The following is a 23,963-nucleotide window of genomic DNA, read 5'->3' as shown; positions in this document are numbered from 1 at the left end:
TTTCTTGGCTACATTCTTCACCAGAAAAGAGTACATCAAAAGAAGGAAGTTATATGTTCTCAAAATGCTGTTTCACCGTGACGAAAAGAGTATTTATACACGTCTGTAGCTGATGGCTTTCCGTGATGCTTAAACCAAGCGGGTAGGACCTCCAGCTCCACTTTAGAACTACACATAGATGTGGACAAACACGATGCCTGCTTCACTGTAAGTCTCTGTGAATCAGAAACCCCCTGGCAGGTGTTTTCCACACCTGACTCGGTCTCGGCCTCTGTCTCTTTACTTTTCCTCTGCAGTGTCCTTATCAGCTGGGTTGCATAACAAAAACTTGGGACATGCACGGCGGAGGGATGTCGAATTAGTGAGTAATGTGAAGGATCGTTACTTATTGCTTACTTGCTGCTATCTTTGAATGATTACATGCTCAAATGCGTGATAAACATTTCGTGACATAAAAAGGTATAAAAAAGAACTGCATTTTTAGAGCGATTCTGAAATGTTGAAAATGTTATCTGATGTCCATTGCTCAATATTTAAACATTCTTGATGACTATACCCACGAAAATGTGACTGTTTGTAGAAGTAGAATTCAAAAGCTGGATATTAACGTTAGTACTGAGTGTTGCTTCTATGTGGGGTTTCTGTTTGTTAGTGTTGGTGTCACATTTTTTGGTGGATATCTCATTTTGAAATGCTGCAAAAGCACCAGATGTGAATTGTTGCACTCTGACATCTCATGTTGTCTAAGTGTTTCTCTGCTAACATGCAGAGTTCACAGTACATGTATCACAGCAGCTGGTTTGAATTTAGCCAAAATCTGCTAGCTGAGTGCAGTTTTGCCCCGACAGTAAAAAGGAAGCTGAAACACACGGTAGACGGCCGAGGCTTCCTGTTGAGCAGTGAGATACCATCTTGAGCTGTAAACTGAGTTTATATCAGCACTTCACGTCTACAATACTTCATTGTGTTGTTGCTTTTCATTTAATTTTCAAATGTTGCATGACAATAACAGCAGGAAGAAGTGACAGTGACACGTTGACAAAATATAGTGGCGAAATAAAGACGTGCTGTGAAGGTCAGACACAAATCAAACAAAGAATCATTGAAACCATAACATTTTGGGTAAAATTAAGCTTAAAGCTCCAAAATCTGACAACAAAAGTATGAGCTTGATGATGAAGAAATTACCATAAAATGTTACAAAAGTACATTATCTGGCATGAATAAGGTGTTTTTATTTGACACATAAGGTAAGCAGAAACATGTTTTGTGCTAAAAAGACATTTTATATGTACAAATACTTACAACAAGAGATGGGTTGTGAAATACAACCTGATAGTCACAATATATTGATAAAATGTTTGTAATATACTCTGGTTCCATGCAGCTTCTCACATATGAGGTATTGCTGATTTTATCAGTTTTATATCATCATAAAAAATGATTAATCTCCAGTTTTTACTCTTTATCATTCTTTATTATTGTAGCTCCAAAGCATCTAATCCTTCTATCTTGCCATTAGATTGTATGTGTAAAGAAAGAGTCATTACTTATGAATACTTCAGCATATGGCTTGATGAAAAGTTGGCTTTTGATGTGCATATTGATAATGTATTGAAAAAACTTCAAAAGTGGATTTTTTTTTTTCTGTTTCAACTTGTGGTCTGGTATCTTCCGGCTGGTGTGAGAACAGGACCAGCTGCTGACACACCTCCGTCACCTTAGGCAAGGTTGTGGTTTGACACGTGAACTGGCACCCGCAGATATAAAAGCCTGCGTTCGCCCCCCACCAGGTTCACACTGTTGGTCAGGATGAGGGGGCTGCTCGCATTCGCCGCGTTGTTTGTGGCCGTTATCGGCAAGGACACATTTGAAGGGTAAGTGTGGCCTGCCAGGTGTAAGTGATGTCTTTATACATATGTGTGCATGAATGTGAAATTACAATGTGTAAGTAATGTATGTATTGCACGGAATAAGATTTCAGTCTGTTTATTGTCCTCTTTTAACAGAAAATATCCAGTTATAGTAATATAAACTGGTTCAGATACCCTGTGATACAATAACTCCCTTTTCACAATAAATGCAATGCTTTTATTTTTGTGGGGAAGTTTACAAGGCCAGCACAGGAAACAATGTGCATGTATGATGCACAGTGTGACTTTTCTTTTCTCCATTACCCTTTGTGGTATCTAGTCATAAACAATTTGATATCTAACATTTCTGCATTAAAGAGCTTTGTTATATATGTGGAGGTGTGTACTAACATCATCCCAAATGTTTCCAACAAGGTTTAAAATTGTATTCAAATTAATGGTGCATTTCATTTGGTCGCCTGTCCTGTCACTTCAGAGGAAACATCAGATGATATGTCAGAGTGAGGAAGGAAGTCGACGTAACACGAGTACAAGTGCGGATATTTCACTACACTATTTTCACTACACTGTAAGGATGCAACAAAACCAGGTGTTTTTACCGAGACCTCAGGGCATCTACAGCTGGGTTTGTGGCGACTGAAACAGGGAGCTATTTCAACCCAAACCAAGCGTTTTTTGTGATTAAACCTAAAACTTTGTGACAAGAGAAAAATAGCACCTTTCTTTAAAGTTAACTTTTGCAAAATAACTACTTACGATGGACAAATAAAACTTTAAAACATTACTAAGATAATATAGATAGTTTTTCATCAGCAATGGTGGTTTTTAGCAATAAAGACAACAACTCCAGTAATCCCACACTACCTAGGTCTTTTGTTTTGTTTTGACTGAGAACCCCTAGCATTAGAAATTACATACTCTGCATTTAATTTAATGTGTTTGAGTGTCTGTCTTTGGGATTTCTGCCTACACCATAATACTATGGTGAGGTCAGGGGATTGAAATTGTGTTTACGGCACTGACATGTTTGAAAAATACATTCTCAAACAGAAAGACTGATAATTGTAACAAACATGAATATATGATGTATGCATACGATATTTGGAATGCATCTTGTGAAGATGAATGTTTGTTTTGATGATGAATACTAATAATAAATAAATTACAAAAAAAGACAAATACATTAAAAACTGTCCAAAAATTCAATTTAATTAAAAATCTCACACACAGTTTTTTTGTAATTTGGTTGAAACAGCCCTTTAAAGAAACACTAGTAGCAATCCTCAGACTGAGCTATTCCGCTTCCTCATGATGCTGCAGTCTTTCACACTCACTCACCTCCACACTCTCTTCTTATATTGCTGCTAATGTGTACAACAATTCTAATTAATATTTGGTGTTTTTTAGATTTTTTTCACTCACTCATGGCGGTTAAACCTGCTGCACATTTCTGATATAAATGTTCCCACCAGGTAGGACTTTGGTTCATTTGGACATAATTTATCTGGATAATTAATCATTTTGCGTGTATAAATACTTCATTTCTATACATTCAGATATTCAGTTCAGTGATATTCCATGTTTGGAATGCCACACCGGTATTAAAGCCCTAAACCCTGGTAAGAGCTTTGCTGTGCCAGTCAAACAGTAGAGACAACCAAACTTACAACACCTGAATTATCACTTCACTGTACAACTTCTGCATATGCAGAACCAGCCAGCCTTGAGAAATCTTACCTCACCCTGTGTGAGCCAACTTTTCTCTTGGTCTGGCATATTGAGTAAAAGGATATAAAATACTGTGGTTCTCTTTTCGCAGGCATCAGGTGCTTCGCATTACTGCGAAAGATGTAGCTGAGCTGGCTCTTATCAAGGATCTGGAGGACATGATCCACTTCGAGGTCATTTACCATCCACTAACAATAATTTAAAGCTTCATTCAAGTGACACCCTTTTCTTTGTTATCTTGATCTCCTTCTTACACCAAACCTCTTTGTTCCAAGAACTTTATGAATGAAGTGAAAAGTGATTAGGCTTAACTTTCTGTTATGATATCCGTGTTTTGTTTCAGCTGGACTTCTGGAGAGGAGTGACCGATGTGGCCTCTCCTGTGGATGTCAGAGTTCCCTTCCACAGCCTGCAGTCTGTCAAAATGTACCTGGAGACTAAGGAAATTGAGTACGGCATCATCATCAAAGACCTGCAGGTACAGGGCCAGGCTTGAAAAGGAACAAAGCTAAATTTACTGCACTTCTGACATCTGACTGAATTATGATGTAAAAAAAAAAAAAAAGCCCTCAAAATCACATATCAATGATGTTATTGTCGTACAGGCGTTGCTGGACGCGGAGCAGGAGGAGATGGACTCTGCTGCTCGTGCTGCTACTGGCCCCAGATCCACTGACAGCTTCGACTACTCCAAGTACCACACCATCAACGAGGTTAGAACTCACACTTCCTCTAGCTGCTGGTATCCACTGTCTCTACTACCAGAAACAACTTTAATTAAACAGTTTCGACTAAATCCTCAAATCCAATGTATGACAAGAAAAAGTAGATTTTGTTTATGGTTGTAAAGTTGGAATAAAAGAGCTTTATCCCTCAAGTGTGGCAATATTCCTGCAACTATTATAAATGCAAAGAGCAGAAAAGCAATTCTAAAGTCACCAAACCAAACACTCTCCTCATCCAGCTGTGACTTGAGATCCTATCCATTAAAATCCCAACAGAATTGGTAAAACCCTGGCAGAGCCCAACACCCACCGAAAACCTGTTTGACTTCCTCCTGAGAATACGGACACAACTTCTCACTCAGCTGAGCCAAGCTCTGCTTTCCCTTTGTGAGTCGTCTGATAGTTTGCAGGAAACTTCCAATGGGTAGTCCCTGTCTGTATCTTCTTCTGTCTATATCCACTTCCTTCCACACAAAGGGTTTTGCCTTGGCAGCCACCGAAGCTGCAGCCCTTCTGGCCTTGAGGTAACTGTCTGCTGCTTTAGGAGACCCCTGGGCCAACCAAGCCCCAAAAGCCTCCCTCTACAGATTCAGTTTCAGAACTTGACCCTTGTGATCTACGTCAGTCGAGCACCTGACTTCCAACTAGATTATTATGTTGCAAACCAAAATGATAGCACTTCAACAACAGGTTTTAACACACTCAAGACTAGGCAGTGCTATACAGAATGATGTTATACTCAAGTGATGCACATGAAACTGAAAACCAGGATTTTGTCTTTGGTTTAGATCTACAACTTCCAGGACATGCTGGTGAGGGAGAATCCCAACCTGGTCAGCAAGATTGTGATCGGTCAGAGCTACGAGGGTCGTCCCCTGAGTGTGCTCAAGGTAAATAAAACAAAGTCTGGCAAATAAAGACTCTATGATTATTTTTCAACAAAAGAAAATTATGCACTACGTAATTTGAAGTATGTTTACTGATTTATTCATTGCATGGACTTTTGTTTGACTCCACCTCTCCCTTCCTGTGTCCTAGTTCAGCACTGGTGGAAGCAACCGTCCCGGCCTCTGGATCGACACTGGAATCCATTCCAGAGAGTGGGTCACTCAGGCCAGTGGCACCTGGTTCGCCAAAAAGGTGCAAATTTGATAAATCTCATATTGATTTTAGTTTTTCTTCACTGTCGCTGCAGCTTCTGACCACTGACCTGCTGCACTGAATATTGTGTTCTTTACATTTCTGTAAGTAGATTGTGACTGCTTATGGAAGTGACCCTGCTCTTACCGCCATCCTCAACAAGATGGACATCTTCCTCCTGATTATGACCAACCCTGATGGCTTTGCCTACACCCAAACAAACGTGAGTCTCTCACAGATACCATATTCAAGTTTTTGATTAATGATAATTTATGGTATTTTTCAAAGGCTTCGACACCCCTGTTTAGGTTCAAAGTCTTCCTCTGCAAAACTACTGTACACAGACATAGTTTTAGAATTTGATCGATTCATGAGTTGTGCAGATGATACAAGAGCATTGTGGTTTCACATGTCACATTTCTGCAGTAAAAATACAAAAAGACATCTGATAAAATCTGGAAATCTGTTACTCTGTATTTGTGCCTGTTGCGATCAAATAAACCACAGATAAATAAATCTGAGTTACATAAACACAATGGAAGGAAGGATTAATCCATAATATGAAAATGACAAGTAGTGATGAGTTACACTGATGTTTCCAGAACCGTATGTGGCGTAAGACCAGGAAGCCCAACCCTGGCTCAAACTGCGTCGGAGTCGATCCCAACAGGAACTGGGATGCTGGTTTTGGAGGTAATGTCTTTCCCTTGTAGCTGAACTGTACCAAGGCACCACATTCGCGTTATCACTGAGGTTTTTGTTTTGTAATTTTCTTTTAAAATTTAAAAACTTTTTTTCCTTTTTGACCTGTAATTAAAGGTCCAATATGTGAGATTGTTGAATGTTGAGTCTCATTCCTAGGTCATCAAATACCGATTTGTTGGCATTTAATAACCTGGAAATGAGACTCAACAATCAACTCTCTTTTCCAGTATCGCTTACTGAATCTTTAAAATTGCTATGTGTAGAATTTTAGTGACATGCATTGCTGTCTGCACGTGTCATGCTTAATTATGCCACCAGATGGTGCCAACGTGCCATATTTTTTATCCCTACTTACCGGGGCTTTCCAGTATGCAGAGGACAGACTCTGATAAAAGGTGACATTTTTGTATTTATTTTTTGCAGTTTCTCTGACACTGTTGTCCCCCTTTTTGTAGAACCTGGTGCCAGCAACAGCCCCTGCTCTGAGACTTACCGTGGACCCAGGGCTAACTCTGAGTCTGAGGTCAAGTCCATTGTTGACTTTGTAAAGTCCCATGGTAACCTCAAGTCCTTCGTCTCCATCCATTCCTACTCCCAGATGCTCCTGTACCCCTACGGTTACACCAGAACTCCAGCCAAGGACCAAGCTGAGCTGGTAAAAATCATATTCTTTGACTTTAATAACCTTCATCTAGGTCTTTTTTCATATTTCATGATCACAAACTGACTGTGGATCTGTTCTCTGGGCTCATCAGGGTCTCAGTCCTTGTGAATGTTAGAATGTGCAACAGCAATATGAGAAACTATGAATAGAAGTTTATATGTGATCATGGTAATCTCTTCCCACAGCACAGTCTGGCTAAGAAGGCCATCACTGACCTGGCCTCCCTGTACGGTACTAGATACACATATGGCAGCATCATCAACACCATCTGTAAGTTTCAGCAAGAATGCTTAAAATATAAATTCAGTTTATTTGATCACATTTAATACTAAATATCAGTCACAATAACTTTTTTTTCTTATTGTTACCCTTAATTCCATCATAACTGTAACTGCAGAAGTAGAGTTAGTACTTTAATCCCTTATTTGATTTATTTCAAATGTTAGGGTATTAGATAGGGTATTTTATATTTATATATCACGAGTAATACCTGTTTCATTTGTAGACCCAGCCAGTGGCGGCACCATCGACTGGACCTACAACCAGGGCATCAAGTACTCCTACACCTTTGAGCTGAGGGACACCGGCCGTTATGGCTTCATCCTGCCCGCCAATCAGATCATCCCCACCGCCCAGGAGACTTGGCTGGCTCTGATGGCCATCATGGATCACGCTTACAAGAACTCCTACTAAGTGTGTGTGTGTGTATGAGTGGAAATCCCAGTAGAGAGGAGATTGTTGGCAAATGTCACCATCTTTATGACTGATATCACCATCATCCAAAGCCACAAACAGTCAAATAAATGTGCAAGCTGAAAAAAAAACGTTTCCATTTCTTTATGAGTTAAAACCTTCTAAATATAAACACACATTATTTTTGCACTTTCACATTTCACACCTGTATTTATTTTATCATTTCCCCGCCTCTTAAAACTCACATTACTAAGATCGCCATCAATCAATCTTAAACCAATTTGGAGATATTTGTAACAATTAATAAATAAAAATAGAGTATATAATTAGCTGTGACACAGAGTGGAACTTCTTTCCTGTTTTGTTCTGATCTCTTCCTGTCAATTTTGTGCTGATCTTAGTTTACTGTTGTGAGACGCAAGCAACAGCTACGTGACATGGACGGCGGAGGGATGTCGAATTAGTGAGTAATGTGAAGGATCGTTACTTATTGCTAACTTGCTGCTATCTTTGAATGATTACATGCTCAAATGTGTGATAAACATTTTGTGACATAAAAAGGTACACGAGGAAAGAACTGCATTTTTAGAGCGATTCTGAAATGCTGAAAATGTTATCTGATGTCCATTGCTCAATATTTAAACATTCTTGATGACTATACCCACAAAAATGTGACTGTTTGTAGAAGTAGAATTCAAAAGCTGGATATTAACGTTAGTACTGAGTGTTGCTTCTATGTGGGGTTTCTGTTTGTTAGTGTTGGTGTCACATTTTTTGGTGGATATCTCATTTTGAAATGCTGCAAAAGCACCAGATGTGAATTGTTGCACTCTGACATCTCATGTTCTCTAAGTGTTTCTCTGCTAACATGCAGAGTTCACAGTACATGTATCACAGCAGCTGGCTTGAATTTAGTCCATAATCTGCTAGCTGAGTGCAGTTTTGCCCCGTCAGTAAAGAGGAAGATGAAACACACAGTGGACGGCCGAGGCTTCCTGTTGAACAGAGCAGAGATACCATCTTGAGCTGTAAACTGAGTGTAGATCATGGCGACATAAAGAGGTGTTGTGAAGGTCGGACGAAAATCAAACAAATAATCATTGAAACCATAACATTTTGGGTAAAATTAAGATTAAAGCTCCTAAATTCTGACAACAAAAGTATGAGCCTTGTTTAATGATGAAGAAATTACCATCAAATGTTTAAAAGTACATTATCTGGCATGAATAAGGTGTTTTTATTCGACACATAAGATAAGTAGAAACATGTTTTGTGCTAAAAAGACATTTTATATGTACAAATACTTACAACAAGAGATGGGCTGTGAAATACAACCTGATAGTCACAATATATTGATAAAATGTTTGTAATATACTCTGGTTCCATGCAGCTTCTCACATATGAGGTATTGCTGCTCTTATCAATTTTATATCATCATAAAAAATAATTCATGTCCAGTTTTTACTCTTTATCATTCTTTATTATTGTAGCTCCAAAGCATCTGATCCTTCTATCTTGCCATTAGATTGTATGTGTAAAGAAAGAGTCACTACTTATGAATACTTCAGCATATGGCTTGATGAAAAGTTGGCTTTTGATGTGCATATTGATAATGTATTGAAAAAACTTAGGTCAGAAGTGGATTTTTTTTTCTTCTGTTTTTTTCTTCCTATTTGAGACTAGAAAGAAATGTGTGCGAGGAATCGCAGCAAGTCAGCCCAGCACAGCTGCTGGCAATGATGACGACGAGCGGCCCAGCTGCTCCACATCATCATCTACTCTGCCTGAGTATAAGAGGAGGCTGAGAGGGGGCGCCCGTTGCTTGAACGTCGACTATTATGGTCAGGCTCCCTCCGTAAGACCAGTGTCTCCTCGCTCATCTATGCCTCACCTTCACCCTCACCTAACCACCACGTGGACCCTCCACCCTCTCACCTCTCCCTGGATACCCCCTCTCTCCCTCCTCGGCCCAGCTCCACTCCCACGTAACGCCATTCAATAAAATTGTTAAAGTTGAAGCACAGTTCTGTGTCTTTGTCTCTGGGGTACCTGGCACATTTGGCTACTGTTACTTTAGAGCCTGACAGTAGCACCAGATCTACAAAACAGATTCTTTAAAATGCCCCCAGGATGGACTCTGAGATCTCTCTTTTATGCACCATGATTATGGAATGAGCTGTAAAACACCATTACCTTAGCAGCACACCAATCTTTGAACCCCTTTAAAGGTCTTTTACAAACAGCACTGAAGGAAATGTGTCGCTGTTTTAGATAATCTTTGACTGGAGTTGGAAAGCCATATGGTTTATGCCTGTATAGCCTGCATGCCTACTCTCTTTTACGTTGGTTTAATGTGTTGTATGTGTCCTAACGTGTAATTGTTTTTTATGTGAAACTGCTTAAGTTGCCATCTTGACCTTGTGACAAGAGATCTTACATGTCAATGGGACCTTTGTGGCTAAAAAAAAAAAAGATGATTATACATAAAAAGATAAAACTCTTTATTGTGCTGTAATCAGCCCTTTGTGGTATAAAATGAAATTAAACTTAAAAGGAACCTGGTTTCTACAGAAGGAACCACAACCTCAAGCAACCTTCCTTTTTCTTTTGAACTGAATGCAACTTCAGATATGTCAAAAACATATATGGTGCAACTTGTATCTTCAGGCTGGTGTTGGAACAGGACCAGCTGATATAAAAGCCTGCGTTCGCCCCCCACCAGGTTCACACTGTTGGTCAGGATGAGGGGGCTGCTCGCATTCGCTGCGCTGTTTGTGGCCGTTCTCGGCAAGGACACATTTGAGGGGTAAGTGTGGCCTGCCACGTGTAAGTGATGTCTTTATACGTATGTGTGCATGAATGTGAAATTACAACGTGTAAGTAATGTATTTATTGCACAGAAAAAAATTTCAGTCTGTTTATTGTCCCCTTTTAACTGAAAATATCCAGTTCTCGTAATATAAACTGGTTCAGATACCTTGTGATACAATAACTCCCTTTTCACAATAAATGCAATGATTTTATTTTTTCTGGGGACGCACAGGAAACAGTGTGCATGTATGATTCACAGTGTGACTTTTCTTTTCTCGATTTCACTTTGTGGTATAAAGATATGTAACATTTCTGCATTAAAGAGCTTTGTTTATATATTTTGAGGTGTGTGTTGTGGAATTTCAGCTCTCTTGACTATTCAGGAGAGATGAAGAAGACTCCGAGACACCGATGACTGAAGTTGAAGTAGTTTATAAAACATGATCATGGAGGAACAAAATAACAGCGCATCTGTCTGCACAGAGCGATGTCATGTTAATCCTGACAAGCCTCCCCAATGTTCAGATTATATATACAGCTCAGACAGCATCCATCCCATACATGGTTATCTGTTTAACAACAAGGAAGGGAAAAGTTACTGCAGAGCTTCTCACCAATGGCCAAGTGAGGAATAGAAAGAAAATGGGCAGCAGACAGTAAGTCTGCTACTATAGATAGATCGAAGGCCAGCGTTGGTTTGTTGGGCATCTGTTCTGTAGACATATCTACACAGCCTCGCAAAGACCATGAGAGATATAAACTCATAGAGCAGTTGTCACTATGCCCTCATCCTTGCTTTATCGCATCCTAACATTTAAAGAGGATACGTGCGACATCCTATCTTATGAAGACAGAATGTCCTGGACAGTTATATTTTTCTTCCACAGCGTGTACTAACATCATCCCAAATGTTTCCAACAAGGTTTAAAATTGTATTCAAATTAATGGTGCATTTCATTTGGTCACCTGTCCTGTCACTTCAGAGGAAACATCAGGTGATGAGTGAGGAAGGAAGTCGGCGAACATGAGTAAACGTAACACGAGCACAAGGGCGAATATTTCACTCCACTATTGGAGGGGACAATAACAGAAAACTTTCTTCAGAGCATTTCCTGAAGGGGACACCCCTGAATGTTTTAAGGATGACCGGGGAAATTTTCTAGCCCTGTTTGTCGCGACAAAACCAGGTGTTTTTACCGAGACCTCAGGACATCTACAGCTGGGTTTGTGGCGACTGAAACAGGGAGCTGTTTTAAGCCAAAAAATGTTTCTTCTAACCCAAACCAAGCGTTTTTTGTGCTTAAAACTAAAACTTTGTGACAAGAGAAAAACAGCACCTTTGTTTAAAGTTAACTTTTGCAACTTTTGAAACCCCTAGCATTAGAAATGACATACTTTCTGCCTACACCATAATACTATGGTGAGGTGAGGGGATTGAAATTTTTTTTACACCACTGACATGTTTGAAAAATACATTCAAAACTGTCCAAAAATTCAATTTAAATAAAAATGTCAGACACTGATTTTTTGTAATTTGGTTGAAATTACCATTTAAAGAAACACTAGTCGCCATCCTCAGACTGAGCTATTCTGCTTCCTCATGATGCTGCAGTCTTTCACACTCACCCACCTCCACACTCTCTTCTTCTATTGCTGCTAATGTGTGTAAAAATTCTCAAACTAGGTGTGTTAAAACCAATTAATATTAGATGTCAGATATTTTCACTCACTCATGGCGGTTAAACCTGCTGCACATTTCTGATATAAATGTTCCCACCAGGTAGGAGTTTGGTTCATTTGGACATAATTTATCTGGATAATTAATCATTTTGTATGTATAAATACTTCATTTCTATACATTCAGATATTCAGTTCAGTGATATTCCATGTTTGGAATGCCACACCGGTATTAAAGCCCTAAACCCTGGTAAGAGCTTTGCTGTGCCAGTCAAACAGTACAGACAACCAAACTTACAACACCTGAATTATCACTCTGCTCCCCTGTACAACTTCTGCATATGCAGAACCAGCCAGCCTTGAGAAATCTTACCTCACCCTGTGTGAGCCAACTTTTCTCTTGGTCTGGCATATTGAGTAAAAGGATATAAAATACTGTGGTTCTCTTTTCGCAGGCATCAGGTGCTTCGCATTACTGCGAAAGATGTAGCTGAGCTGGCTCTTATCAAGGATCTGGAGGACATGATCCACTTCGAGGTCATTTACCATCCACTAACAATAATTTAAAGCTTCATTCAAGTGACACCCTTTTCTTTATTATCTTGATCTCCTTCTTACACCAAACCTCTTTGTTCCAAGCACTTTATGAATGAATTGAAAAGTGATAAGGCTTAACTTTCTGTTATGATATCCGTGTTTTGTTTCAGCTGGACTTCTGGAGAGGAGTGACCGATGTGGCCTCTCCTGTGGATGTCAGAGTTCCCTTCCACAGCCTGCAGTCTGTCAAAATGTACCTGGAGACTAAGGACATTGAGTACAGCATTATGATCGAAGACCTGCAGGTACAGGGCCAGGCTTGAAAAGGAACAAAGCTAAATTTACTGCACTTCTGACATCTGACTGAATTATGATGTAAAAAAAAAAAAGAAAAGAAAAAAAAAGAAATCAAAATATGAATGATGTTATTGTCGTGCAGGCGTTGCTGGACGCGGAGCAGGAGGAGATGGAGTCTGCTTCTCGTCCTACTGGCCCCAGATCCACTGACAGCTTCAGCTACTCCAAGTACCACACCATCAACGAGGTTAGTACTCCACTTCCTCTAGCTGCTGGTATCCACTGTCTCTACTACCAGAAACAACTTTAATGAAACAGTTTCGACTAAATCCTCAAATCTAATGTATGACAAGAAAAAGTAGATTTTGTTTATGGTTGTAAAGTTGTAATAAAAGAGCTTTATCCCTCAACTGTGGCAATATTCCTGCAACTATTATAAAGACCAGGATCTTGTCTTTGGTTTAGATCTACAACTTCCAGGACATGCTGGTGAGGGAGAATCCCAACCTGGTCAGCAAGATTGTGATCGGTCAGAGCTACGAGGGTCGTCCCCTGAGTGTGCTCAAGGTTAATAAAACAAAGTCTAGCAAATAAAGACTCAATAAAAGAAAATTATGCACCATGTAATTTGAAGTATTCTTACTGATTTATTCTTTGCATGGACTTTTGTTTGACTCCACCTCTCCCTTCCTGTGTCCTAGTTCAGCACTGGAAGCAACCGTCCCGGCCTCTGGATCGACACTGGAATCCATTCCAGAGAGTGGGTCACTCAGGCCAGTGGCACCTGGTTCGCCAAAAAGGTGCAAATTTGATAAACTCATATTGATTTTGGTTTTTCTTCACTGTCGCTGCAGCTTCTGACCACTGACCTGCGGCACTGTGTTCTTTACATTTCTGTGAGTAGATTGCGACTGCTTATGGAAGTGGCCGCACTCTTACTGCCATCCTCAACAAAATGGACATCTTCCTCCTGATTATGACCAACCCTGATGGCTTTGCCTACACCCAAACAAACGTGAGTCTCTCACAGATATCATGTTCAAGTTTTTGATTAATGATAATTTATGGTATTTTTCAAAGGCTTCGACACCCCGTTTAGGTTCAAAGTCTTCCTCTGCAAAACTACTGTACACAGACATATGTTACAAGTAGTGATGAGTTACACTGATGTTTCCAGGACCGTCTGTGGCGTAAGACCAGGAAGCCCAACCCTGGCTCAAACTGTGTCGGAGTCGATCCCAACAGGAACTGGGATGCTGGTTTTGGAGGTAATGTCTTTCCCTTGTAGCTGAACTGTACCAAGGCACCACATTCTCGTTATCAATGAGGTTTCTGTATTGTAATTTTGTGTTTTGACCATATTATTAACTTTATTTTATTATTGACCTGTAATTAAAGGTCCAATATGTGAGACAGTTGAATGTTGAGTCTCATTCCTACATCATCAAATACCAATTTGTTGGCATTTAAAGGGGAACTACCATTTTTTTTACAACCTGGATCTTATTTCTAGCATAAAATATGATCATTTGTTCACCCAGATAACTTTGGTGTCACTTGGAGTCGTTGGACGAAATTAGATCCAGTGGAGCGCCGCGTATATCCATATTATGCGGGTGATCGGGGCACTGAAGCGCAGCCTCTATATAACGAATTATCTGCTGCGAAACTAGTTAATTTCACCAATATTTTGTTATGATACGCTAGTGCTATTCCCCTCTGAGTTGCCTGTTATCAACATCCAGGGCCTGTAGGTTGACCTAGCCGTTTAGCCTAGCCGCAGCCGTTTGTTGTTCTTTGGCCAGCTGTTCCTCTCTCTGCCTCAACCTCTCATCTTCCTTTCAACGAGCTCCTCATCCATGTACTCTGGCTCAAAACGGTAAGAACCTCCATAATAAGCAAAGTCATCGTCCACCACCTCAGAATCGGAAAAATATTCAGCCATGTTTTAAAAAACTAGCAGTAGCAAGCTACAGGTAAACAAGCCAGCTGTCGCGGGTGCGTACGGCTTTCAGAGATGACATCATCCAGGTCAGAGGTCAGTAGGTCAACCTACAGACCCCGGATGTTGATAACAGGCAACCCCGGACTCAGAGGGAAATAGCACTAGCGTATCATAACAAAATATTGGTGAAATGAGCTAGTTTCGCAGCAGATAATGCGTTATATAGAGGCTGCGCTTCAGTGCCCCGATCACATGCATTATATGGATATACGCTGCACTCCACTGGATCTAATTTCGTCCGAACAACTCTAAATGACACCAAAGCTATCTGGGTGAGTAAATGATCGTATTTTATGCTAGAAATAAGGTCCAGGTTGTAAAAAACGGTAGTTCCCCTTTAACAACCAGGAAATGAGACTCAACAGTCATCTCTCTTTTCCAGTATCGTTTATTGCATCTTTAAAATGCTATGTGTAGAATTTTAGTGACATGCATTGCCGTCTGCCGGTGTCATGCTTGATTATACCACCAGATGGTGCCAACTTGCCATATTTTTTTATCCCTACTTATCGGGGCTTTAGACAGGATGGTCTGCAGACCATATGGCAGCACAATTAAATAGATTTGCCAGGAATTGCTTTCCAGTATGCAGAGGACAGACTCACAGACACTTTGCATGTTTTGCATTTATGTATTTATTTTTTGCAGTTTCTCTGACACTGTTGTCCCCCTTTTTGTAGGACCTGGTGCCAGCAACGACCCCTGCTCCCAGATTTACCGTGGACCCAGGGCTAACTCTGAGTCTGAGGTCAAGTCCATTGTTGACTTTGTAAAGTCCCATGGTAACCTCAAGTCCTTCGTCTCCATCCATGCCTACTCCCAGATGCTCCTGTACCCCTACGGCTACACCAGAACTCCAGCCAAGGACCAAGCTGAGCTGGTAAATATCACATTCTTTGACTTTAATAACCTTCATCCAGGTCTTTTTTCATTTTTCATGATCACAAACTGACTGTAGATCTGTTCTCTGGGCTCATCAGGATCTCATCCTTGTGAATGTTCACCTGTAATGTTAGAAATGTTAGAATGTGCAACAGCAATATGAGAAACTATGACTAGAAGTTTATATGTGATCATCGTAATCTCTTCCCACAGCACGGTCTGGCTGAGAAGGCCATCACTAACCTGGCCCGCCTGTACGGTACTAGATACACATATGGCAGCATCATCAACACCATCTGTAAGTTTCAGCAAGAATGCTTCAAATATAAATTTAGTGTATTTTATCACATTTAATACTAAATATCAGTCACAATAACTTTTTTTCCCGTATTCTTACCCTTGATTTCATTATAACTGTATAACTTATTAATTATAGATTAACAATCTCACTATAAAATCTAAAAGCTGAATACAAACAAGCCCTATTAGAACTTGGCTCATATAGCTTGAAAAACATCTTTAGTAAACTCACTAACCAGCTGCAAAATTTTGTAAAAATAAGTCAAAATATCTGTCACACTACCACTGTAGGTGCCAAAGTTAGAAATATTTCAATTCTACACAGCTGTTAACTGTTGAATAAACCAGACCTATTGGAAAGCATTGGCAATTCTGTTGAGACAGCCAAGTTGTACATTAAGAAATCAGATGTTAACAATAGGGTATTTTATATGAATATATCACGAGTTATACCTGTTTCATTTGTAGACCAGGCCAGCGGCGGCACCATCGACTGGACCTACAACCAGGGCATCAAGTACTCCTACACCTTTGAGCTGAGGGACACCGGCCGTTTTGGCTTCATCCTGCCCGCCAATCAGATCATCCCCACCGCCCGGGAGACTTGGCGGGGCCTGATGACCATCATGAATCATGCCTACAAGAACTCCTACTAAGTGTGTGTGTGTGTGTGTATGAGTTGTTATCCCAACAGAGAGGAGATTGTTGGCAAATGTCACCATCTTTATGACTGATATCACCATCATCCAAAACCACAAACAAATAAATCTGCAAGCTGAAAAAAATCCCTGCACTTTCCATTTCTTTGAGTTAAAACACACATGATTTTTCCCTCTTTTGCAATTCACACCTTTCATCCAGCAGTTCAAGGTTCCAACCAGTCTGATACAGTTGTCACTAAAAACACAGAGAATGGTAGAGGCCCTCTCTAGAGCCAGTGTTTTGTTTGTCCATTCTGGGCTACTGTAGAATCATGGCGTAAGGAAATGAGGACCCACTCCCTCTGTAAATAAAAAGGCTAATTCAAAGGTAACGAAAATTAATTTTAGTTTCAGGTGATTACACACCAATAAAAACAATGATGAATAACACATTACATTTCTGCCAATAGATTCTCCTTAATCCACTCATTAGACCTTGAAATATTTCCTTTTTTTGTTTAAATGTTTCCAATTTTACCCAGATGTGACCAGCACAGGTTAAGAGCTAGCTTATCCCAGTCCCTCAAATCAAGTAGGTTTAGTTATAGAACAAAATTAAAAAAATTATTATCTTCCAACATTTCACAACTGCCTTGACAAAGAAACACTTCAGATACAGCAATCAATTATCCATTTTATTTGACATCCATTTACAAGCAAAATCACATGATCAGATCATTAATGTGAATTAAAACTGATCGTGAAGACAAATGATTCATCACAAAAGAAAGGCCTGCGGACTAGTCCACATTCTCACTAAAATGCACTTCATCGGAGACTGTGTGAGTGTATCCAGGCAGGGGTGACCAGGAATCATACCAACAAAAGGCCAAACATTAGCAATACTGTTTTTCAAATGCATCTGTGGGTACTGAAGTGCTGTTCGTTATTTTGTTTCATCCAGAACAAAAGACCCATTTCCATCCTTTAGTGACACTGTGACAAACACACTCGCACACAAAGAAAATCACAGTTAAGTAAAAGCATAAGTGGACAAAAAAGTTGCACATAAAGGCTGTCGGTGCTTCGTCAGTTTCAAGATCCCAATAAAACATCATAACAATATGGAGAAAATTACAAAAATACAGCACAGCTTGTCTTAATTTTTAAAAAAATGGATCCAGCTCTGTAACATTTTTTATATAAATTACATCTCACGTGATACAGAGATTCCCAGCATATCCTTCATACCACGTCAACATTCAGTTACTCTGTCTCCCGCAAACAAAGTGTAAGTCTTTTCGGAATGCCATCAAAAAAGGATGAGAATAGTTACATGAAAAAAAGATTTGAGTGCAAAAAGATCCATCAGTTGTTAGATTCACAGACGAGGCACTGTGCAAACATTCACATGCACACCATTTATTAAATATATATATATTTTTAAAAACAAGACGCAACAGTGTGCCATAAAGTAGTTTTATTAAGGTTACCAATGAGTCTGAAATGAAATTTCTTTGTTCTGTTCTAACAGATTTTTTTTTGTGAATTTCATACTGTTGTCCAGAATTTAGTCTTAGTTAGAGTTAAATTCTTTCAGTCCTTGTTTTTTTTAATGCAGTGGTAATCACTTTACCAAGGTGTGTGCGATTTTCAAAACTGAAACATACAAAACGTGTGGAGAATTCATATTAAGCAGCTGTGTCAGCAGATATTCTGAATTAAAATATGGTCAAGGACACACAGAAACACTGTATAATTTGCATTAACAAAGCAGTTTCCAACAGTACCGTGGAGGATTATTGTTCAGACTGGGGCCAAACATGTGTTTCTTTACAGTTATGGAGTGGGGAAACGTAACCTGAAATAAATTGACCTTGTGTTGGAGGTATGTCTGTTAGTGTATATCTCTGCAGTTAAGGTAGGGGCAGGGTGGTTTCATTTCCAGGGTCTACTGCTCTGAACCCTGGCGCTGTCCCTCCCAGTTGTAGAGGAACTCTGTCGACTCCGAGCGCTGGACGCTTTAGACTGCGAGCTGCTGGTTGACATGCGGCTGGACATGCGGCCTGCAGTGAACACACGCGCAAACAATACTGAGGTGGAGCAAAGTCATGAGACAGAGCAAAAATGACATTTGTGAATCTAACTTAAGTTCATGCTCTTAAATGTTGATTTCTGACATCAATCTCCCTCATTACAGAATTCCATGGAGCAAAAATATGACATCAACAACATGACAGATGAAACTTCAAATTCATAGGAAAGTGTCTGGTATTTCAATCAATAAATCAATCAGGGTTGCAACTAACAATTATAATCGTTCTTATTTAATCTGAACAGTATTTTCATTTATCAACTAATTGTTTTGTCACAAAAAACTACGGAAATTACGGACGCCTAAAGCAGTGCTCTAACTTTAAATTGTAAAATGTATTTCTGAGTGTCTGTCAGGGTGCTCTTACTGTTGGAGTTACTGGGGATGAGGATCTCCTCCAGTTGGTCCTGGATTTTGGACAGCTCGTCTGATGTAAACCTCCACCTCCTCTCTGCTGCCTGTGATGGCTGCTGTGGCGCAGAGCTCTTCTTCCCCTTCAACGACGGGGGAGAGGACAGGCAGGAGGCTGGGATGGAGCCCGTCGTCAATCCCTCTGGAAATTTCTGAGCGATTACCTTGAGACCTGGGAGAAGGTAGCAGAGTGGGATTATAATCCTTGTCATAGATTAAATCTGCAACAGTGCTGCCTTTTAAACATTTTAGTCTTGCTTTGTTTTTACATGAGTTTAACTAGATTTTTCTGTCAACTATATAGTGGACATGCTAAGCAGTGTTGACATTCATTTTGCCCAAATGTCAGCTGCAGTCCCAATCACAGCCACAACCAAACAGCCGTGGTAAATAGGATAATGGAAATGACCTCTTCACAATGGATTAGTTTACTTTTAAAGGAAGTGGACCAGATAACTTGGCGTTACCTTACCTCCAGACAGCATAAACAGATTCTCAAATCCTCGCTCACACATGGTAGTCGCTGCCTGGCTGGCTATTCTCTCATCCTCATCATACACGATGATGATCCTCCCTGCTGCATTTTTCTACACAGTTTGTGGGTTAAGTTCAGCCAACAGACATTTATAACTGCGTTCAAAAAAAGCCTTGACATTGAGTTTGCTCCATGAAAAGAAAAAGCCTGAAAAAACAGGACAGGGAAATGTGTCGTGTGTTGAAGGATACGTATTCCAGCACTTCTTTGGTGTAGGGGTTCATTGTCCGAGATAACATGGCAATGGGGAAACTGTGCGCTGCAAGGTAGAGAGATGATTAAAACAACGATTAGATTCTTGGCAGAATAAGCTTGTCGTTTCATGTTCTTGGCACCTACCGCCAATGATGTGGCAGCAGTCGTATTGGTCTCGGTCCCGTACATCCAGCAGCAGGTAGGGGCAGTCGGGGTAGGGCCTGTCAGCTGGCTCGGGGCTGAACACTGGCTCATCCTTCATCCTCTGACTGGTTCTGTCGAGGTTCAGCTCTCCCACACCACTTATAACACTGTAAGAGGTAAAACAAATGTACGTCTTTAATAAATTCATCTTTTGAATTTTATTGGCCACTTGTGTCATTTCTTCATATTTCTTTCCGTTCCTTGTTTGAACGTGTTCTGCTATGTACAGCTCTTTGTATCTCAAAAGTACCACACCAAACAAATAAGGCTTATTTTACTTTTTTTTTTTTTTTTTGATCACTTGAAAATCCCCTGGTATTATTTTACTCATGTCTTAGCAGTAGAGAGCGATTATGTACAAGATATTAGTGATTTTGTTCCTTGAGCAGGCAGGGGTTGATCTGGCAAAGTCACCAACCAGTTAACATGAAACCAGAACCCACAGGAAAAATGACTCAATGCAGCAATTATAAGTATGGAGCTGAGCCAAACAACACTACATACGCACACCACTTTCCCCTTGTGTATGTTTACCCCAGCGCTGCCCTACTTTCTCTCTCCATATGCCCTCCCCACAAGGTGAAGGTGACCTAAAAGCTCTGTCATTACAGAGGCCCAGTCTGTGCCCCCCCCCCCGAGGGACCATAGATAGAGTTACACTCCTGGGGTTCCTGTTCAAGCTGGAGGATGCAGGTGAGAGGAGGGGACGCTGAGAACATATTGAGGGAGGTTATTGTGCGGTGTACAGGAGGGTGGGCGTGTGGGAAAACCAGATGTCTTTAAGGGACATAAAGTGGATGCACAGTATGTTCAGTGCAGATGCAGATACGGTGGTGTAGGGTTACAGGTGTGTGTGGTATTAACAGCAACATGTCTTTCCAGAAACAAGGTCGACTCCAGATTATAGATTATAAACCCCCTGTTAACAGTTTTTCCTGAATAACAGGGACAAAAACACACTTTTTTTGAAAGATTGACAGTAAAGAAAGACTAACAGAAAAAAGGGATAGAGAGAGAGAGAGAAGGGGAAGTAGCCAGCCAGAATCTAACCAGGCACATTGCAGTTATGAACAATTCAGTGAGTACAGTACCTTAGGAGTGTTGACCTGGCAGTGTGGCAGAGTTCCCTGCTGTCTCCTGCATCCTCGCGTTCTGAAGGAAGTGATGCCTGCGGGGAGCCGTTGGTGTGTTCAGAGAGACACTCGAGGTCTGCATCAGACACCACCGACAGACCGTCTGCAAATCGGCAGGAGTGGGAAATCAGAACATCGTCACCTGCAGCACTGTTAGAGTTTAAATCCATTTAACATTCTGTACATTATGTTACCTTCTGGGCCGTGTGATTCGCTGTCATCACTTTCATTCAGGTCTGATACAGAGGCTACCTGAAGTATCTGATGTGAAAAACAAGTTTAGGAATAAAATATTCTTGTAACGAGAAGAAACACTGCCAAGAAACTGGAGGTAAAAGTGCAAAGAGAATGGTTTCCTGGAGTCTGTAAATGAAGGTAACAAACCAAGCTAAATTAATTCAGAGCCGGCTGTCCAGAGCCATTCACACAAGTAGCCTATTAATCATTAAGCCCTGTGAATGGATCAGGTTTTCTCACTGCATTCCAGCGGTCATCTCTAAATATAAGCCACATAAATAACTGTTGACTGGATTTTCCACTGAGTACGACATAAATCTTGCAGGATGTTGAAGTATAGTAAGGAAATAAACATCAATGCTTACCAATTGTGCAAACGTTGTCACCTTTAACCGCTTGAAGATTTCATCTTTTCGATACCTATAATCTAAAAAAAGGGGAAAAAACAAATATTTAAAACTTAGAAATATTGGAGGAGGAAGGAGCCTCAAAGCTCTGATGACAGTCTTGAAAAATTATTTTAAGAATGGCTCCTGTAGCTGCTAATTTTGCACCTTTGGTCCAAAAGTCCAATCACTGTGATTGATAATTGCAAAATCAAGTAAAACTGTGATAATAACCTTAGCCACTGAATGCAGCTGAACTACCCACAACTCACCGGGGTCTTGCAGATCCTCCCTCTCCTCCTCCCCCTCTAATGCCTCACTAAACCTCAGCTCTACCCTGTCTGTCCCCATACTGCCTTCCAGCCAAAGCTGCCACTACTGCACCCAAATCAGGCTGCTCAGACAGTTTTATCGGTGCTAGGGATACTGGCATTATCCACGGTATGACCTCACTAGCTCACACTTTCTCAAAGACCTCTGCTGGCACCTGACCAGCATGTCTTTGTGCAGTCACACAGGAATTATTGTGGACAGCAGTACAATCCTCCATTGGAGAGCAAAGGAATCGGTGTCACTTATCCCTGAGAAATCAGGACGGGTCAACACAAAATCACTACTGTCCACAAAGAACGTACTTAACTGGGAAATATCAGTGGGTTAGAACTTCTCCGGTTTACCTCTTAAAGTACACAAACACATAGATCCTTGGGAAAATCAAGTGCCAAGTTGGCAAATGTTACCTGAAGTGTACAGTAAACAGTTCTCATCCACATTAAGAAACAGACCCTTAAGAGGGTTTATTTGGCTGTAATTGGATCATGTGTGAGTTTTATACAATCCTGCCAAACTGGGCTATCTGATCCACCTGTTCACATTTGGGGAGAATGGAAAGTGTTTATAAAGACACAGACTGAACTAATGCCATGTGTCCAATAGTGAACAGAGGCATTATTCTGTACTTAGTGGGTCAAACTGTGGTCACTGCATGTGTTCTTTTGGGAGACACTGAGGCTGTTCTTATCAATAAAAAGCCCATTGCCGATGTGAATGTCAGACAGACACCAGTCCACATTTGAAGACTTGGAAATGTGGTTCTGCATTGTACAAAATCCAGCCATCCTTATGCACCGGTTTTAAAAATGTCATCATGAAACACCTGCTTCTGATTCATGTTTGAGTGAGTTTTCTGTACGACTATGAACAATATAGATGAAATTAAATATATATTTTTGTTCAGAAGCCAGATTTAAGAAGACAAAACATACATGTGAGATGAAAGAGCACATCAAACAAATTGCACAACAACGTAGAAAGATAAAACAGGACACTTCCTCTGATCTGATCTCTCTTCAGATGAGTTACTCACTTTTTCTAATCTCCTCCAGTTTTTCCATATACTTTGAAAGGCTGCATCCTATTGATAAAAATGACAGCAACATAGTACAGAGGCAAAGGGTGCATTAATACATTATTCTAAGCATAACAAAGGCCAATAATCTATAACATTGTAGTACATCTGTTCATTGACAAGATACCTGTGTCCAGCCTTGTTTTGACATGTTGATACTTGGCGTTTTTCGGTATCCTTTTTCTCATGTACTAGAAGGAAAGACAGCCATAAGTTTTCGCCAGCTAGCTGTATAACCAACAACAGAGAGACAGGATAGCACATGCTAACAGTAGTTAAATTAGCCTGCAAGCATGGGAGCTTTTGGAAAGAGCTAGCCGTAAGCATAATGAGTCTTTCAGGTGCACTCTCGTTGATGTGGTAATTTAACACTGACCACAGCTAACTAGCTAGCTTGCTAGCTAGGAAACCAACATTTGATTTTGTTTGCTCACGCTGTTTTCAAAGTATGATGATATCGATAGTGCAGTATTACCAGTTAGCGGGTAAATAAAATATACATAATGCTGTCATATATAACTAACATTACCTCTACATTGCCGATGCCCCGATTGAGCGACATCTTTTCAAACCGAAATGCCAAACATCAATTTCCAAGTTTAACAATCTCTGCGCTGATTTGTCAGTGCTGTTCCTCGGGCCAATCAGAGAGGCTGATACTGCGCCACTTCTGCTTCAGA

At 40.4% G+C, this 23,963-nt stretch overlaps 3 protein-coding genes across 6 annotated transcripts; 2 read left to right on the top strand and 1 right to left on the bottom strand.

The window, feature by feature from the left end:
* Window positions 1-85: 85 nt before the first annotated feature.
* Window positions 86-7,649, top strand: LOC311263825 (carboxypeptidase A1-like). Of its 3 annotated transcripts, none has more exons than XM_084364147.1 (12): window positions 86-207; window positions 1,794-1,877; window positions 3,694-3,775; window positions 3,946-4,080; window positions 4,208-4,315; window positions 5,116-5,217; window positions 5,366-5,467; window positions 5,580-5,690; window positions 6,070-6,160; window positions 6,628-6,827; window positions 7,022-7,106; window positions 7,342-7,649. In XM_084364147.1, exons 1-12 carry the CDS (start codon window positions 179-181, stop codon window positions 7,527-7,529), a joined length of 1,317 nt encoding a protein of 438 aa, XP_084220273.1. In that variant the 5' UTR covers window positions 86-178; the 3' UTR covers window positions 7,530-7,649. The 3 variants fall into 3 exon arrangements, with proteins under 3 accessions (XP_084220273.1, XP_084220275.1, XP_084220274.1); XM_084364149.1 differs by having other exon boundaries at window positions 146-207; window positions 1,694-1,877; XM_084364148.1 differs by having other exon boundaries at window positions 167-361; window positions 1,694-1,877.
* A 283-nt stretch (window positions 7,650-7,932) lies between these two features.
* On the top strand, window positions 7,933-16,825 carry LOC311263629 (carboxypeptidase A1-like). Of its 2 annotated transcripts, none has more exons than XM_084363823.1 (12): window positions 7,933-7,992; window positions 10,197-10,335; window positions 12,473-12,554; window positions 12,725-12,859; window positions 12,994-13,098; window positions 13,317-13,418; window positions 13,553-13,651; window positions 13,756-13,866; window positions 14,029-14,119; window positions 15,537-15,736; window positions 15,952-16,036; window positions 16,507-16,825. In XM_084363823.1, the coding sequence occupies exons 2-12, from the start codon at window positions 10,271-10,273 to the stop codon at window positions 16,692-16,694; spliced, it is 1,263 nt and encodes a 420-aa protein (XP_084219949.1). In that variant the 5' UTR covers window positions 7,933-7,992; window positions 10,197-10,270; the 3' UTR covers window positions 16,695-16,825. The 2 variants fall into 2 exon arrangements, with proteins under 2 accessions (XP_084219949.1, XP_084219950.1); XM_084363824.1 differs by lacking the exon at window positions 7,933-7,992 and adding an exon at window positions 9,404-9,514.
* A 528-nt stretch (window positions 16,826-17,353) lies between these two features.
* On the bottom strand, window positions 17,354-23,960 carry cep41 (centrosomal protein 41). Its single transcript, XM_084363446.1, has 11 exons — window positions 23,813-23,960; window positions 23,411-23,474; window positions 23,242-23,289; window positions 21,855-21,916; window positions 21,447-21,513; window positions 21,211-21,355; window positions 20,060-20,226; window positions 19,912-19,979; window positions 19,658-19,772; window positions 19,142-19,357; window positions 17,354-18,745 (listed from the first exon to the last, which is right to left on the bottom strand). Exons 1-11 carry the CDS (start codon window positions 23,843-23,845, stop codon window positions 18,618-18,620), a joined length of 1,113 nt encoding a protein of 370 aa, XP_084219572.1. The 5' UTR covers window positions 23,846-23,960; the 3' UTR covers window positions 17,354-18,617.
* Between the last annotated feature and the right edge of the window lie 3 nt (window positions 23,961-23,963).

Source organism: Pagrus pagrus (genome assembly GCF_965226575.1).
Source record: "Pagrus pagrus genome assembly, chromosome: 10".
Lineage (NCBI taxonomy): Eukaryota > Metazoa > Chordata > Actinopteri > Spariformes > Sparidae > Pagrus > Pagrus pagrus.
This window is presented reverse-complemented; position numbering and strand designations above follow the sequence as displayed.

Excerpts from the sequence above, each read along its gene's own strand:
- LOC311263825 (XM_084364147.1), top strand. The coding sequence starts at position 179 with ATGTGGACAAACACGATGCCTGCTTCACT. Across the intron at positions 5,218-5,365 it reads GTCCCCTGAGTGTGCTCAAG|TTCAGCACTGGTGGAAGCAA; the intron begins GTAAATAAAACA and ends CCTGTGTCCTAG. Across the intron at positions 6,828-7,021 it reads CCAAGGACCAAGCTGAGCTG|CACAGTCTGGCTAAGAAGGC; the intron begins GTAAAAATCATA and ends CTCTTCCCACAG.
- LOC311263629 (XM_084363823.1), top strand. The coding sequence starts at position 10,271 with ATGAGGGGGCTGCTCGCATTCGCTGCGCTGTTTGTGGCCGTTCTCGGC. Across the intron at positions 13,419-13,552 it reads GTCCCCTGAGTGTGCTCAAG|TTCAGCACTGGAAGCAACCG; the intron begins GTTAATAAAACA and ends CCTGTGTCCTAG. Across the intron at positions 15,737-15,951 it reads CCAAGGACCAAGCTGAGCTG|CACGGTCTGGCTGAGAAGGC; the intron begins GTAAATATCACA and ends CTCTTCCCACAG.
- cep41 (XM_084363446.1), bottom strand. The coding sequence starts at position 23,845 with ATGTCGCTCAATCGGGGCATCGGCAATGTAGAG. Across the intron at positions 23,475-23,812 it reads GGGGCATCGGCAATGTAGAG|TACATGAGAAAAAGGATACC; the intron begins GTAATGTTAGTT and ends CTTTCCTTCTAG. Across the intron at positions 19,358-19,657 it reads TCTGTTTATGCTGTCTGGAG|GTCTCAAGGTAATCGCTCAG; the intron begins GTAAGGTAACGC and ends ACCTTCTCCCAG.